The sequence below is a fragment of the Fusarium mangiferae genome (assembly GCF_900044065.1).
Source record: "Fusarium mangiferae strain MRC7560 genome assembly, contig: FMAN_scaffold005, whole genome shotgun sequence".
Taxonomy (NCBI): domain Eukaryota; kingdom Fungi; phylum Ascomycota; class Sordariomycetes; order Hypocreales; family Nectriaceae; genus Fusarium; species Fusarium mangiferae.
This window is the reverse complement of record NW_024573925.1, coordinates 2,796,367-2,811,666: the sequence shown is the minus strand read 5'-3', so window position 1 is coordinate 2,811,666 and position 15,300 is coordinate 2,796,367. Positions and strand designations below refer to the sequence as shown.

The following is a 15,300-nucleotide window of genomic DNA, read 5'->3' as shown; positions in this document are numbered from 1 at the left end:
AAAATTAAATTTATTAATTAATTATATATATTAAAGTATATAATTAATTAACTTTATATTTAAAAGTAAATAAAGTAATATTAATAAAAAAGTAATAAATTAAATTAAAGTTTTTAAAGTAATATTAGTTATTATATATTTAAAAGGCTTATAAAAAGCTTTTTTTATAACTTAATTACTTTTTTATACCTTTAATACTTAATAAAAATAGCTAGCTATAATATAAATACTTTTAAGCCTAGACTTTTAAGCCTAACCTCTCTATAAGTAATTAGTTTTTAAAGGTGGTTAGTTTTTAGTAGTAGTTGGTTTTTAGGGGTGGTTGGTTTTCCCGTATCCGACATTAAGCCTTAACACACCCGCCATCAATCTTCTCCTCCTTCATCAGCATACCTATATTATGGCTTCCAGGATGCCCATCTCCACGTGCGTGTCATTGCACACCCGACACCACGTGAACGATACCTGCTAACATTCAGTAGTGTATACGTCCAAAATCTCGAAGAGCGCGTCAAGCTTGATGCATTGGTAGACGCCTTGAGAACAGTTTTCGCAGAGTTCGGCAATATTGTTGACATTGTGGCGAAGAAGAATCTGCGTGCCAAAGGGCAGGCATTTGTCGTCTATGATAACCCTGAAAGTGCCCAAGATGCTGTTACTGAAATCGATGGGTTCGAGCTTTTCGGCAAACCTATGAAAGTTGCTTTCGCGCGAACGCATAGCGACAAGACCGTTGAATTAAAGGGCAACCAGGAAGACCTCGAGCAGCATAAGCGCCATCGGCAGGCTGAGAAGGGTATGATTAATTCAATCTCTCATATTATTCCATCGCTAACGTCGGCGGGACATATAGACAAACGCAAGGCCCTTGAGTCTGCAGAAGAGCAGAGACAAATCAACAAGCGAGGGCCTGGCTCAGTCAACGACAACCGACCTGCAAAGGCAGCGAAATCAGGTCTCAAGTCCACCAGCGCCGCAGCATCGGGCAGTGTGCTTGACGAGTTCCTTCCTCCCAACAAAATTCTTTTCGTCCAGAACTTCCCCGAAGACTATGACATCGAGACTTTGACCAGCGTGTTCGGCCGATTTGACGGATTTCGTGAGGTTAGGCTGGTACCTGGTCGTCGTGGTATCGCATTTGTCGAATACGAGGCGGAACAAGGCGCTATAACTGCCAAAGAAAACACGGCTGGTTTACACTTGGGAGACAAACCCATCAAGGTCACCTACCAGCGACAGTGAATATAAATGCTAGTATTGATAGAAAGGCCGTGATTGCTAATTGGTACGGTCACAACGTTGGCTGATGGATTCTTGTTTAACAATAAACACAACACACATCCAGCTATCTCCTGCACTCCAGTATTATACTATGACAGCCTGTTTGTCGCACGCTTCCGATACGGCTACTGCTCTCTCAAAAAATGACGTCTTCATCGTCGCCGGCGCCCAGTACATCTGCAGTTGTGGAATCGTCTTTCTGGGACTTGTCTTCGCGCTGTGCGGATGCTTCCGCCTCACGTCTTGCCTTCATCTCGGCATCTGCTGCAGCAGTATCTCGCTGTTTCTTGTTCGCAACCTATCATATGTCAGATGAATCGCCATGAATCGGGTTATGCTAAAACCTGCCTTCTTTAGTCTGTAAAACTCCTCGCGATCGAGCTCGTCAAGCTCAGAGTTGATGTATTTGATAGTATTCTCGGTCCTGGGAATTATGACATGCTCAATCGCGTTAACTGGGATGATAATTAGTATCACAGCTGATGTCAACAGTTCGAGCGACATACCACGCCGATTGACCACTTTGATGACCTCATCGAGGATGACAAACGCGGTCTGCAGACTAGCCAGCTCAACCAGCGCCTCAACAGCACGAGCATATGTTTCCCTGCATCGCTGAACCTGCTGCCCTCCCTTGCCCAAACCCGTCAGACCGAAGTCATTATTTCCCTCCGTAAGGTAGCTTTCGAAAGCTGGAAGAAGAACACCGGATACGTTGTCTTGTTTCGTACGAACGCGAAACCGAGCAGACTTGGCGGACTCCTGCACTTGATACCCAATGTCACCACCAACAGCATATGTCACTTCTGCCAGCGAGAAAGCTGCAATTTGCATGACACGCCCCATTTTTCGCTTGGCCTCATCGATTCGTCTTGTGATTTCTGTGTTATCGGGTATCAGTACACTGGCGAAAGGATTGGTTTAGATCAAGGGTTTGTTAGGGATATGAACCTCGGAATCGTCTGCACTCAAGGGTTAGCCAGTCGTAACAATGGGTGAGCAGAGCTGTATCGTTGCACATACTTTGTCAGAGCTTCGCTCTTTCGCTTCAATAGACTATGGCCTGTCTCTGCGCCTTTCAGCTTTGCCTTCATGATGCCCAGTGATTGCCGGGTTGGAAAGACTGCTTCGCGATCCTGGGCCACAATCATCAGCGCTTCTCACGACCCGTCTAGGGAAGGCGAAAGTTTTGACTTACATTGGCCCCAGACATTTTGATAGGTAAGATTTGATGAGAAGGGCAGTTTTGGTGTTGTTCGTGTGGTAGTGGTGGCTAGAGTGTGAAGCTGTCTCGCTTTAGGCTGTCTGTCTCAAGGTAACCTGGAAGGTATCTAGGCTGTCGTCGTCACAGGGCCAAGGCGTTAGCTGGACCATTGGCAGCCCTGGAAAGCTCCCCTAGACTTTGTTCATTCGGGCAGAGTTGCTGGGCAGCTATCAATGCTATAACGTAAGCAGCGACGACTGGTCGCCCCACTCTTAGCGGTTTAGTGGATCGGCCCTGAACTGTGAGGACCTAGGTGTTGCGGGCTTCGGAAAAATACAACAGTCTCGCGTTCTCATCAGTCGAAGATCGAGCAACCCAGGAGTCCTCTAGTTTCCTCCCGCCGAACCGCATAAGGAATCAGCGACATTCGGGGGTGTTAAGTTGGCGCTTCCGGCCAGACTCGGGCCTATACGAGGCACATTGTGGCTTTCGGAGCGACGTCCTTTGACATTTCCAGCTCTCTCAACGATGTACGGTTCACGTTGATTCGATTCAACTGCCACCTTCGCGAAATTTCTCCTGTAATCTCCCCAACGATCTAGAATTCCATAATGATTATGGCTCCGATCGATCACGCTCTAAATGGAGCGCGCAGACAGCCCCAACTGCATCTCGTAGTAAGTACACAAACACGATGCGCATCACGTATGATACTCAACTGACCGAAACCCTTCAGTCCAACGAGGATTCCGTTTACGAGCAAGATGTCCTTCGCGACCCTGGTAGTGTGAAACCCTGGCTGGCATATATTGAGTTCAAGACACATCACGGAACCATCCTCGAGCAAACGTATGTGATGGAGCGAGCTTGCGCTCAATTGCCGCGTTCATACAAATTATGGAAACTGGTATGATAACACCCACGCAATGGCATCCGTTGCCTAATGCTGAAGCCTAACATCATCTAGTATCTCTCGTTTCGAGTTAAGCACGTTGCCAAGTTGAATCCAGCATTATTCGCCGCAGAATATCGCAAAGTCAACACCCTTTTCGAAAAGGCCCTCAATCTATTACACAAGATGCCGCGGATATGGGAAATGTACCTCAAGTTCCTGACGAAACAACCTCTTGTTACTCTCACTCGACGGACATTCGACCGAGCTCTAAGAGCTCTTCCCATATCTCAGCACAATCGTATTTGGGCCTTCTATCGCCCATTTGCGAACTCAGCCGCGGGCGAAACGGCTGTGAAGATTTGGCGACGCTATATGCAGGTGCATCCCGAAGATGCTGAGGACTTTATCGAACTACTGACTCAAACGGGGCTTTACACAGAGGCCGCGCTGAAATTTATAGATGTTCTTAACAACGCCAGGTTCAACAGCAAGCACGGGAAAGGCCATTATGAACTCTGGAGCGAAATGGTAGATCTTGTTGTTGAACACGCCGCCGAAATCGAGACAGGATACGAAACTGGCATTGACGCGGAACGTATAATTCGAAGTGGTATTTCCAGATTTGCGGATCAAAGAGGGAAGTTATGGTCAGGCCTCGCTACTTATTGGATCCGGAGAGGCAGCTTTGAACGGGCTCGCGATGTCTTTGAAGAGGGGATCACCACGGTCATGACAGTGAGAGACTTCACCCTTATCTTCGAGGCTTATACCGAATTTGAAGAGTCGATCATCGGTGCTCTCATGGAGGTTGCGTCTGCAAGGGCTGAGAAAGGGATAGAAGACGAAAATGCGGACTTTGAGCTGGATATCAGAATGATGCGCTTTGAACAACTCATGGACAGGCGACCATTCCTACTAAACGACGTCCTGCTACGCCAGAATCCGAACAACGTTCCAGAGTGGGAAAAGAGAGTTGCCCTTTGGGGCGATAACAAGAAGGAGGTTGCTCAGACGTACACGGATGCAATTGCGGCAATACAGCCAAAACGCGCCATCGGGGCATTTCATCAGCTCTGGGCCAACTACGCAAAGTTTTATGAACGCGGAGGTGACCTGAGAAACGCCCGTGTCATCATGGAGAAGGCGATCAAGGTGCCCTTCAAGTCAGTAGCAGAGCTTGCTGATATGTGGATTGAATGGGCAGAAATGGAATTACGAAATGAGAACTTCGACGAAGCCGTCCGGATCATGGCTAAAGCAATTCAGGCACCAAGGCGCTCCACTGTGGACTACTTCGACGAGACCTTGTCACCGCAACAAAGAGTCCACAAGAGCTGGAAACTCTGGAGCTTCTACGTCGATCTTGTTGAAAGCGTGTCTACTTTGGATGAGACCAAAAAGATTTATGAACGAATCTTTGAGCTCCGAATTGCAACACCTCAGACGGTTGTCAACTATGCCAATTTGCTCGAGGAACACAAATATTATGAGGAATCGTTCAAGATTTATGAGCGCGGCTTAGACCTATTCAGCTATCCCGTTGCTTTCGAGCTTTGGAACTTATATCTTACTAAGGCTGTTGATCGGAAGATCGGGATAGAACGACTTCGCGATCTATTCGAGCAAGCCGTGGAAGATTGCCCTCCGAAGTTCGCAAAGACGATCTACCTCATGTATGGTAACTTGGAAGAGGAACGTGGCCTAGCGCGTCATGCAATGCGAATTTACGAGCGGGCCACACGAGCAGTCGCGGACGAAGACCGGGCTGACATGTTCAACTTCTATATCACCAAATCTGCCTCCAATTTCGGCCTGACGTCGACCAGACCAATTTACGAGAGGGCCATCGCTGCTCTTCCAGATGTCGAAGCTAAGGACATGTGCCTTAAGTTTGCGGACATGGAGAAGAGGTTGGGTGAGATTGACCGGGCTCGCGCCATCTATGGCCATGCATCGCAGTTCTGTGACCCCCGCACAAACCCCGACTTCTGGACGAAATGGGAGCAGTTCGAAGTGCAGCACGGTAACGAAGATACATTTAAAGAAATGTTACGTATCAAGCGAAGTGTTCAGGCGCAATACAACACAGACGTCAACTTTATTGCTTCCCAAGCCCTTGCACGCAGTCAACGTCGTCCTGGAGGGGCAGATGATGCCGAGTTAACGGATGCCATGGCGGCACTGGAGAGGCAATCCAGAGCACCGCAGGGGTTCGTGGCAGCCAGTACTGGACCAGTTGGAGGCACACCAGCTACAGCGGCAGTCACTTCAAATCCCGACGCCATTGAGATCGATGGCATTGATGAATGATGGGCGGTTGCAGGTGGAGTGTCTAATTTAGGTTTTTCTTTGCGTAGTAGGACGTACAAGACGTTTATCCAAGATAACTGTTCCCTTAATTCCCGCATTTAGTCTCTCATCTTACAGTTGTGAACTCGGCAATCATTCATGAAACCAAACTCCTGCTACCTGATCACGCAACACTCGCTCCCGATGCTTTACTTGCTACCGCTGCCCCAGTTCTTCTCGGTCATCTTGGACCAGTACTTGTCCTGATAGTTCCTATCGACATGACCGTCGCGAGATCCAGGCGTAGCATAAATGGATCCCTTGCGTTTTTGGAAACGACTGGGGGGAACCTTTGACGCATCTAAGCATTTCTCAGTTAGCTGCCGATGCAAGATTGTTTGGTCATATATTGTACGTACCCCACTCATCACTCATTCTCCGGTCTTGTGCGGCATCACTTGCTCTACGATCCTGGGGGGGTGACCCAACAACAGGCGTTTCGTTCAGGGGCTGTGTAGTACCCTCTTGGGTATTAATAGGTTGCTCCATCGTTCACTGTCTGGGCCGTGTAAAGAGTTTTTGTGGAGGGGCAGGAAGGAACGAAAGATTCTGAGTACAAATGTGTTGGGGGTATCTTCAATTTTAGGTACTTGATAGGTGCCTAGGTAAGTAAGGAAGAAGACTTGGAAGGGTCCAAGTCGAGATCGTTGGGCAACGAGGTGTTTATATACTGCCTTGGGAAGTCTCAAATGGATAGGTAGGTAGGTAATGGAGGTGTCTATTACCCCGCAAGATGAATGCCTGGCTACCTCTATTCGGCTTGTAGGCAGTTAGTTGTATTGAATTGGATGGACATGGGAAGCTTAGACAAGAGCGGTTGTAGATTGACGCTTGCAGTGGCGTATCGCTTGTAGAGATACGGCCAATGCTAGGTACGCAAGGAGGCAGCTGGACGTGGCTTAGAATTAGACCATCATGGCCATTGACGTCAGGGTGATGGTCACAATACAAAGGGTTCTTAGCGAGTGGTTGAGAAATCCTTTAGGAGGTTGCCGCTATCAGTGAGGTAGCCTACATAGCTCGACCGCGATGACGATTGAGTGTGTGATCAGCCAGCCTCTAGCAATGGTCTGAGGCCCTTGATTGGAAACAAAAGCCAAAGGTGGTGGTAGTCGTAACACTGTAAGGCTAACATGCAAGCTAGACAAAGGTACCGTGACCATGTTGCTCATCACCCCATGAAGCTATTTGTCGGGAGATGGCTTTTTAGCAGACACGAACCTATTCGAGGCGTGGTGGTGGTCCTTGAGAGAAGGCAATTGGATCAATGTCGCGAGACACCAACCGTTGGTAGCTCAGCTCGGCAAAGAGCTTACAGATGCAACACAACTTATGCAGCCACGGTGGCAAATGGTCAAGCATGAGGGCATGTACTGTACATTGTTGGATAGGTCCAACCTACATACATATGTGATGACAACGAGAGTCAAAGATGCTGCTGGCAAAGATATGCTCGACGCAGACGCTGAGCCAATGCTGTTGGCAAGGGTTATTAAGAATTGGACAAGGTTGTATCGAGATATATCAAATGAAGGGTCGATGGGTAAATATGGCGTAAAGTCGCGTGCTGTACCCCGTAGACAAACTAGGTAGTAGGTAAAGTACCTAGGCCGAGCGAGAGACTACCTAAAACACCGAGGTCACGGAGCTGGCTGCTTGGCATGGAGATCTAACAACGATAAGAATCGGATAGCTCACCTAAGCCAAGAGGCTTCAGCTTTACCCCGGAATGAGAGCTGCAAGAGTAGAGGTGTTACTAAGGATGGGGTACAGTAGTTTGTTGTTAGTTTACTGGATCGGCAGGTTCATGAGCCGATATACACACGCTAGATCCAGGCCACACCAAAGTCGAATGGGTGAAGCAGAGAACAGTGACTGACTTGGATTGGAGCAATGGGGGAAGAGAGCCTGTGCACGTATTCGGAGTTGGTAGAATGCCAGCAGCGCCATGCTGAAAAGGCCAATATTGGTTTCGACCGTCTGTTTGTTTATTTGTTTGTTTGCAAGATCGACGGTAACTAAATTCATAGACATGTGACCGCCGGCATACGACACTTACAACGTCATCAACTGAGATGCGATGTGGGGTTTATTTTTCTACATGGAACCTATGGGTGCGTTGCACGACGATAAGGGACTGCGAGTAAACCGCCGACGATCGATCCATCCATCCATGCTTGATCTCTGAGGCAGGAATTGGCTCTATCATTTCGTGTCTCCCTACCTATTACCTTCCCGGCGTCCTTTTTTAACTGATCACGACACACAGCATTCTTCATGTACAGGCAACAGCAGACACGTTTGCCTGCTCAACTCGATGCGACTCACCATTTTATACGCTCAAAGATAGGTGCATCCTCTCCAGCGATTCCCCTGCGCTCGGACATGCCACGCACTCGTCAGAATGTCTGAGTATGGTGCTTCTGGCGTGGTCAGCTCAGGCCCTGAGGTAGGCGAGCTTCCAACTACCAACGACGCCAACGGCGATGCACCTGTTTTCCCCTCGCTTCAGAACAATGGCGCGGGAAGTCCCTTGTCTTCAGAAGCCGCCGGCGGCCCCACGATCGGTGAAGACGACAATGACGATGAGCCCGCTGTAGCGAAGCCCTTTATGCGAACAACGAGCCCTGACCCGTCCACACGCGCATTCCCAGATACCTTCGATGACCGTGTCCCTGATCGCCTAATTTACAAGATGCACAAGTTCAGTCTCTACGAAACGGCCAGTCGATATTACATCGTCGGTGTCGATGTCAGTGAAAAGCGCTATCGAATCCTCAAGATTGACCGCACTACCGAGGGTGCTGAGCTCAACGTGACGGATGACAAAATTGTCTATAGTTTGAAGGAGATGAACCAACTGCTCGACACAATAGATGACGGGAACCGAGGTACCGGTGGCATCAAGCTTCGCTGCACCACATGGGGCCTCCTTGGCTTTATCAAGTTCACCGGCCCCTACTATATGCTTCTCATCACAAAAAAGAGCACTGTCGCTATGGTTGGAGGCCACTACATATACCAGATCGAGGGCACTGAGCTTGTTTCTCTGACTCCCGCGAAGTTCAAGCCAGATGCCCGCAACACCGAGGAGCAACGATTCCTCGGCATCTTGAACAATCTCGACTTGACTCGTTCGTTCTATTACAGCTATTCTTACGATGTTACACGTACCTTGCAGCATAACGTCATCCGGGAGCGCGATGCTCTTGCCAAGGGAATGCTGCCGCCAGACGACGACGATTTCAACTCCATGTTTGTCTGGAACGACTATCTGCTACAGCCTGCCGTTACTGCTCTTCGGGACCCATATGACTGGTGTCGTCCAATTATACATGGGTACATTGATCAAGCGGGTGAGTTTGGCAAATGGGACTACAGCTCCTATGTCCATGCTCCGTACTGATCTTCAACAGCTCTGTCAATTTACGGCCGTACTGCACACATCACTGTCATCGCAAGGCGATCGCGCTACTTTGCCGGTGCTCGTTTCTTGAAACGCGGAGCCAACGATCTTGTAAGTCACTTTTGCCTTCTCTTCTTGGTGCTCGCGTGCTGACACTCCTAGGGTTATGTTGCCAACGATGTTGAGACGGAGCAGATCGTAGCGGAGTCACTGACCACGTCGTTTCACGCACCTGGTCCTCAACTATACAGTAGCCCGCAGTACACCTCCTATGTTCAGCACAGAGGGAGCATTCCGCTTTACTGGACACAGGACAGCACCGGCGTTACACCCAAACCCCCGATTGAGCTTAATTTGGTTGATCCGTTCTATGGCGCCGCCGCTCTGCACTTCGATAACCTGTTCGAGCGCTACGGTGCGCCGATCTATGTTGTTAACCTGATCAAGTCCAAAGAGCGAACGCCTCGTGAATCAAAGCTACTGGAGGAATATACTCATGCCATCAACTATCTTAATCAATTCCTGCCTGAGGATAAGAGGATTATTCACAAAGCGTGGGATATGAGTCGCGCATCGAAAGTGCGTGGTGGGGACGTTATTGGCAACCTCGAGCTTATCGCAGAGTCGGTCCTCGCTACAACAGGCTTCTTCCGGAACGGGGATGGTCTCACGAGCCCCATGACAGCACAGAATGGAGTTGCCAGAACAAATTGCATCGACTGCTTGGACCGTACCAATGCTGCGCAGTTTGTCATCGGCAAGCGAGCCTTAGGTCACCAGCTACATGCCCTTGGCATTCTTGAGGATACGTCGGTTGATTACGACACGGACGCTGTCAATTTGTTCACTCACATGTGGCATGACCATGGTGATACCATTGCTGTTCAGTACGGCGGCTCACAACTGGTCAATACCATGGAAACCTACCGCAAAATTAACCAATGGACAAGTCATTCAAGAGACATGATCGAGAGCTTCAAGCGATACTACAACAACTCCTTCCTCGACAGTCAACGCCAGGAGGCCTATAACCTATTCCTTGGTAATTACATATTCACTCAAGGCCAACCTATGCTATGGGACTTGGCAACTGATTACTACCTCCATCACGCCGATCCACGAGATTGGTCCGCCAGGTTGAAGCATGACTACATCAATTGGTATGTTCCGGCTCACTTGCAGAGACGAACAATTCCACCATACGTACCCAGCAAAGACATTGCCCGCGCCCATCCGGTTGAATTCTTTGATGACTATTGGCTCGAGTATTACAGGCCATCGACCCTCTCTTCTTTCCCCAAGATGTTTGCTTACAAGATGAACTCAACTATCAAATACATCCCCCTTAAATCTACCCAGGATGGCCGCTACGACCTCAGCCCTTTCCGGGTTCGAACTGATAATGAAGTTGATCACGGTGAGAAAAAGAAGTCGAAGAAAGATGCTCATCCACACGCAAATGTAACAAGTTCTCGAGGACAGACTGTGGGAGCGAATGGGGCGCCAGATTCGATTTTGGACCGATCACCAGCGAAAGGGATCTCGCTCCAGCGTTGGCTGCAACCTGTTCAAGACAAGGGTGCACTCGCCAGCTCTCTGCGACTGGACACGAATCAACCAGTGCAGGCATCTGAACATAGCCCTAAGACGAAGCCAACAGCCCTGGAGAAATCCAAGGCTGCACAATGGACTTTCACCAAAGCTGTCCATGACTCACTGAATCCGTCTGTTGCCGAGCAGGAATCCGAAGATTACGAGCGATATATCCGTCATCCTCAAAATCTTCCTCTCGTTATTTCAAGCGACACGCCCGTGGACGTGGATGCGTCTGAGTATCAGGAGTATGTAAGCGGCGACTGGCAAGATGAAGGTTTAATGGTCAAAGGAACTGAAGAAGAGATCGATGTCTACGCTGAGTTGCTCAAGGTGGGGGAAAACCCTCTAACGGTGACTGAGGAAGATGGTCCAAAGAAACGATACAAAGCCTATAGGAAATGGCTGCGTGGGAAGTCTTTCTTCAAGCAACAGCCCCTAGACTGAGTCTTAACAACAGCCGCTCAGCCTTCACGCCAGCATTTCCGGGAAAAGGTTAGATAGCCGCGGTTCTTGCTTCAAGGCTTCACTCAGCTTCGCGGGACATTGAGAGGCATCATGGTCCCAGAGTGCCTGAAGAATTCCAGCTGTATGTGCCAACTCTCGTGACAATGTGTTGATATCAGCTAAAGTCCGAGATGCCCCATGCTCAATCTCCTCAGAAACGTTTAGCCAACATAACGACAGAATTCGGGCGACGTTCTCCATATGCTCAGTTTCTCGGATACGAGGCCATGAATTAGTAATGATGGCGCTCATGGTTTGCGTGGCCGCTATCAGGGTCAGAGGATATGAGACTGCAAAGGGGTCTGTCATGACTAATGACACCATTGAGAGAAGAGGCTGGCGCAAACGTGTTAAAAAAAACCCGAGGCGTTTTTCGGTAATAAGTGGTTACTCACAGTTAAATGTTTGATTGTATGGATATCCAGACTATTGATCACTGCTGTTACCTTCTGCAACAGAATTTGGACAATGCGAGTGTGCTGAGAAGCATGGAAATAACCTGCGAATACTCCATCTCTGAGGATCTTGTCAAATAGTCGGCGACGCTCAATACTGTTGGTATCCCCGGTGGACTGGGCCAGCTTGATAAGCACATCGTAAGCCGGTATGAGTATGGTCATAGACTCCTTTTCTGGTGTGACGCTGGGGAGATAGAGCAGGAGCGGAAATGTGACGTCCGCAAATACACGGCCTATGCCTGTGGTTTGCAATACTCGAGCTGGACATTTGTTTATGAATTCCCTCGTGGTCTTTAAACCTCTGACTTTGGTCTTGGTAGACTCGTTCTCCACCAGCGCCAACAAGACTGGTAAGAAAAGCGGCCAGTGCTGCTTAATGAGAGACGTCTACCAGCGAGAGTCAGCGCAACTAATCACATTTCCATCGGCACGACCTTACCGTAGACATGTTTACTGTCCACTGTATTATAGCCTCTGTCCACGGCGCCTGAGTACATGATTGCACTTCGATCACGGCTCGGGACCGATCGTCAATCATGTTATACTGAGAGGGCCGTCCTGAAGCCGTGATTCGCGAGGACGACTTCATAAACAATGGTTTCAAATGCTCCTGAAGGATCGTGTTGGTGATAAACTCGTTCAGGCTCTCACCTTCAAGGTGTTGGAACAAAAGTTTCGAGGCTGCTGTTGCAGCTTGTGCAGTTGTCCATGGGTCCTGAGGATCAGTAACAGCTGTGAGCTTTATGAGAGTAGATTGGCCCAGAACAATCCGATATTTCGAGCTTAATATACTGAGACTGGCAACAGCTGCTTCTGTGAGGAGTTCTGAGTGTTCTTTGTGATGTTAGTCAGCCTACAGACGTGATAGATTTATGCACGCTGATGTACCTTCAACGCTCCTCAATGCCAATGCTTTCTCACTAACGGCTGCCACAAGCGTCGATAATTGGCTCTGGTCCAAGTTGTTCTCTGAAGATGAGGCATAGTTAATTACACTGAGAACGGATTGGCGAAGATCCTGGAGTCAGCAATTGTCAGCTCGGCGCTGTTTATCTGAGCCATGTAGCGTCACAGGCGTATAGGAAAACGCACTATATTATTGGATTCAACCAATGAAGATATCAAACAGCCAGCTTCTGCAGGAAAATGCTCCGACTTCCCTGAAACAATGAATATATCCTAGTCAATTCGATGCCGTGAAGCTAAGGATGAGCCAAGCACGTACCCGAGACTTCATGCAACAATGCTGTATTTGAAGGGCCAAGGAGCCCTTTCAACGCACCGACTATGGTATCAGAGTCAGTCGCTGGCATCTTATCGTTGATTGAAGGTTGGTGAGTGAGAAGAATGAAGAGCGAACGTCGGATCTCGAGACAGGATGCCTTGGGTAAGATACTTAGGTAGATAGATAGATATCTTGATTGGATCCACATGGACTACGGTGTCGGGGCACAGTGGGTCACACTGTATAGAAAGTGGTGCCCGCCTGCCTGCTCAACATGGCCAAGTCAACCAACTTTGTCAACCTCAGTAAACAGTTTGCCAAGTTTTTTATAATTATACTCGTTCTTATTAACTGCAAGAGAGGCGTTTCTTTCTTCTTTCTTTTTCTTTGCCCTATATATCCATTGCATCCATACAGGCCATGCATCCATCATGATAGTCAAGCCATGGCAGCTTCGCCTAGGCTGTACCGGTGCATATGCAGAGCTCTCGACCTGGAACGAATACTAACTCCTTACTCACGGTAACCCCAACTCTTCTCTCCGCCGCTGTACTTCTTCTATTGCACCAGTTGGGTCTGTTTCGCCGGGGTTGCGAAGTTGCCATGCAATGCAGACATCTAGAGCCGGACCTGTCCATTTCCCCGGTTTGATACCACCTAGTGCTTTGGCAAGCTTTCCGCCATCAAGGAGCTTTTCGAGTTTCGTGACTTCATAGACGTCTAACTTGCTGAGGTGGTCGAGGAAACTATTCCAGCCTGCTAAGAAGTTGCTTTGTTCTAGATACAAGTTACTCGGATGTTCATGGGGGAAGGGAAAATGGCATCACTCTTACCTGCTGACTTTTCTCGACGCCATCCCGTGAGGGTTTCCAAGGCCTCGACGAGTAGTGTATTCAGAACCTGCAGTCTCCAGGTACCAGCGGGTGTGTCCCACTTCCTGATTGCCATGCCGAAACGATCTCGTTCTTGGATGTACGACTCTCCATTGCAGACGGCACGTTTCAACTTCAAAATCTCGTCACGATTGCGATGCGAAGCAGCAACAATACTCGACAGTCGATTTGGGGCTTTGAAGCCTTCGCGCGAGACAATGGCCACAAGAGGTAGAGCGTTTACTTTCCTATGAGGATTCGGAGGCTCTTCAACCGTCATCCATGGAGAGAGCGCGGCAAGATTCCAAGCGGTGTAGGTGGCATCCGAGGATGTAATGAGTCGGCCAGCGATGGAAGTCGAGCCTCGGTGCTTGAGAAGCTCATCAAGACAAGTATAAGCAACAGCCCAGCGCGATATGTCGGGGACTGGGAGGTTCTCCTGGGTTGGGTCGGTAAAGATTGCATGGAAGAGTTGTAGTTCATGGATGAGCTGAAGCGCTTCGAAAGGGTGATCTCCTACATAGAAATCAGTACATGCCGGTCAGATCAGATCAGATCAAGATGCTGCAACAACCTTTGAGCATTTTCTCCAACTCTACGCCAACTCGCTCTCGACTGATCTTAGCACGCAATGCTTCAAGGACCTTTGGGTCTGCCATGAATCTGCGCGTGCTGGCGTCGATTGTGAATTGAAGCCGGCTGGCGAAACGAACAGTTCTCAAAACCCTCAAAGGGTCATCCATGAAGGTCTGGAAGGGCTCCAAAGGGGTTCTGATTATCTTAGCTTCCATATCTGCGAGTCCCCCCGTAAAATCTTCAACACGATCGTCGTGTAGGTTGTAGAAGAGTGCGTTCACGGTGGCATCGCGGCGGCGAGCGTCCTCTTCAGCCGTACCGAATTCCATTTGAGGGTTTCGACTGTCCTCGGTATAGGTTTCCTTTCTGAGGTTGACGAAATCGAGATCCAGACCAAACATCTTGACCATGGCCGTTTCCAGATGCTTGGACTTCTCAGGGTTGCGCGCAACGTTGTGGAGGCTTCCGATATCTGCGGGGCCAATGCTGTGCTTGGACATGGCCTCTGGTCGTTCACAGTAATCGCACATAGCTTGAGCAAAAGAGACCCCCGTCATTGCGTTGATGGCCACGTCTATGTCATGGCTCTGGATATCGAGTAGCTTGTCGCGTACCCATCCACCGGCCCAACGGAGAACAATAGGCTCTTGAGCTTTTCCGGACTCGTCTATGTCTTTGGCAACATCAAGAAGCAGATGGCGGAGCTGCTGCTCCTTGCTGGTAAGTTGAACGGTGGCAGTCACCATGTTGGACTTGGGAACCTTGGCAGGCGGTCCAGGAATTTTGACTTTGGGAGAAGGCGCCCTTGGGCTCATGACCGAGTTGGAAGTCAACGAATAGTGTTCCTTTTGAAATGAGTCGAGATTTCTCTTCATCGCAAGACGCAAAGAGCGTTGGAGCATTTGATGTTGGGTGGGGCGGTTGCACAAATAAA

At 49.0% G+C, this 15,300-nt stretch overlaps 7 protein-coding genes across 7 annotated transcripts; 3 read left to right on the top strand and 4 right to left on the bottom strand.

Moving 5' to 3' along the window:
* Positions 1–400: 400 nt before the first annotated feature.
* FMAN_12514 (uncharacterized protein) lies at positions 401–1,242 on the top strand (the record flags this gene model as incomplete). The annotated part of the gene is made up of 3 exons (XM_041831502.1): positions 401–426; positions 483–796; positions 854–1,242. The coding sequence occupies 3 exons, from the start codon at positions 401–403 to the stop codon at positions 1,240–1,242; spliced, it is 729 nt and encodes a 242-aa protein (XP_041682059.1).
* A 175-nt stretch (positions 1,243–1,417) lies between these two features.
* On the bottom strand, positions 1,418–2,494 carry FMAN_12515 (putative vacuolar ATP synthase subunit D; the record flags this gene model as incomplete). Its single annotated transcript, XM_041831501.1, has 6 exons — positions 1,418–1,579; positions 1,630–1,736; positions 1,788–2,162; positions 2,233–2,243; positions 2,305–2,417; positions 2,480–2,494. 6 exons carry the CDS (start codon positions 2,492–2,494, stop codon positions 1,418–1,420), a joined length of 783 nt encoding a protein of 260 aa, XP_041682058.1.
* Positions 2,495–3,096: 602 nt separating this feature from the next.
* Positions 3,097–5,690, top strand: FMAN_12516 (uncharacterized protein; the record flags this gene model as incomplete). Its single annotated transcript, XM_041831500.1, has 3 exons — positions 3,097–3,162; positions 3,222–3,392; positions 3,453–5,690. 3 exons carry the CDS (start codon positions 3,097–3,099, stop codon positions 5,688–5,690), a joined length of 2,475 nt encoding a protein of 824 aa, XP_041682057.1.
* Positions 5,691–5,878: 188 nt separating this feature from the next.
* FMAN_12517 (uncharacterized protein) lies at positions 5,879–6,218 on the bottom strand (the record flags this gene model as incomplete). The annotated part of the gene is made up of 2 exons (XM_041831499.1): positions 5,879–6,030; positions 6,089–6,218. 2 exons carry the CDS (start codon positions 6,216–6,218, stop codon positions 5,879–5,881), a joined length of 282 nt encoding a protein of 93 aa, XP_041682056.1.
* A 1,915-nt stretch (positions 6,219–8,133) lies between these two features.
* On the top strand, positions 8,134–11,175 carry FMAN_12518 (uncharacterized protein; the record flags this gene model as incomplete). Its single annotated transcript, XM_041831498.1, has 3 exons — positions 8,134–9,085; positions 9,146–9,246; positions 9,298–11,175. The coding sequence occupies 3 exons, from the start codon at positions 8,134–8,136 to the stop codon at positions 11,173–11,175; spliced, it is 2,931 nt and encodes a 976-aa protein (XP_041682055.1).
* Positions 11,176–11,199: 24 nt separating this feature from the next.
* FMAN_12519 (uncharacterized protein) lies at positions 11,200–13,006 on the bottom strand (the record flags this gene model as incomplete). The annotated part of the gene is made up of 6 exons (XM_041831496.1): positions 11,200–11,571; positions 11,631–12,080; positions 12,133–12,527; positions 12,582–12,711; positions 12,786–12,853; positions 12,919–13,006. The coding sequence occupies 6 exons, from the start codon at positions 13,004–13,006 to the stop codon at positions 11,200–11,202; spliced, it is 1,503 nt and encodes a 500-aa protein (XP_041682054.1).
* Positions 13,007–13,435: 429 nt separating this feature from the next.
* FMAN_12520 (uncharacterized protein) lies at positions 13,436–15,112 on the bottom strand (the record flags this gene model as incomplete). The annotated part of the gene is made up of 3 exons (XM_041831495.1): positions 13,436–13,695; positions 13,752–14,306; positions 14,365–15,112. 3 exons carry the CDS (start codon positions 15,110–15,112, stop codon positions 13,436–13,438), a joined length of 1,563 nt encoding a protein of 520 aa, XP_041682053.1.
* Positions 15,113–15,300: the final 188 nt, after the last annotated feature.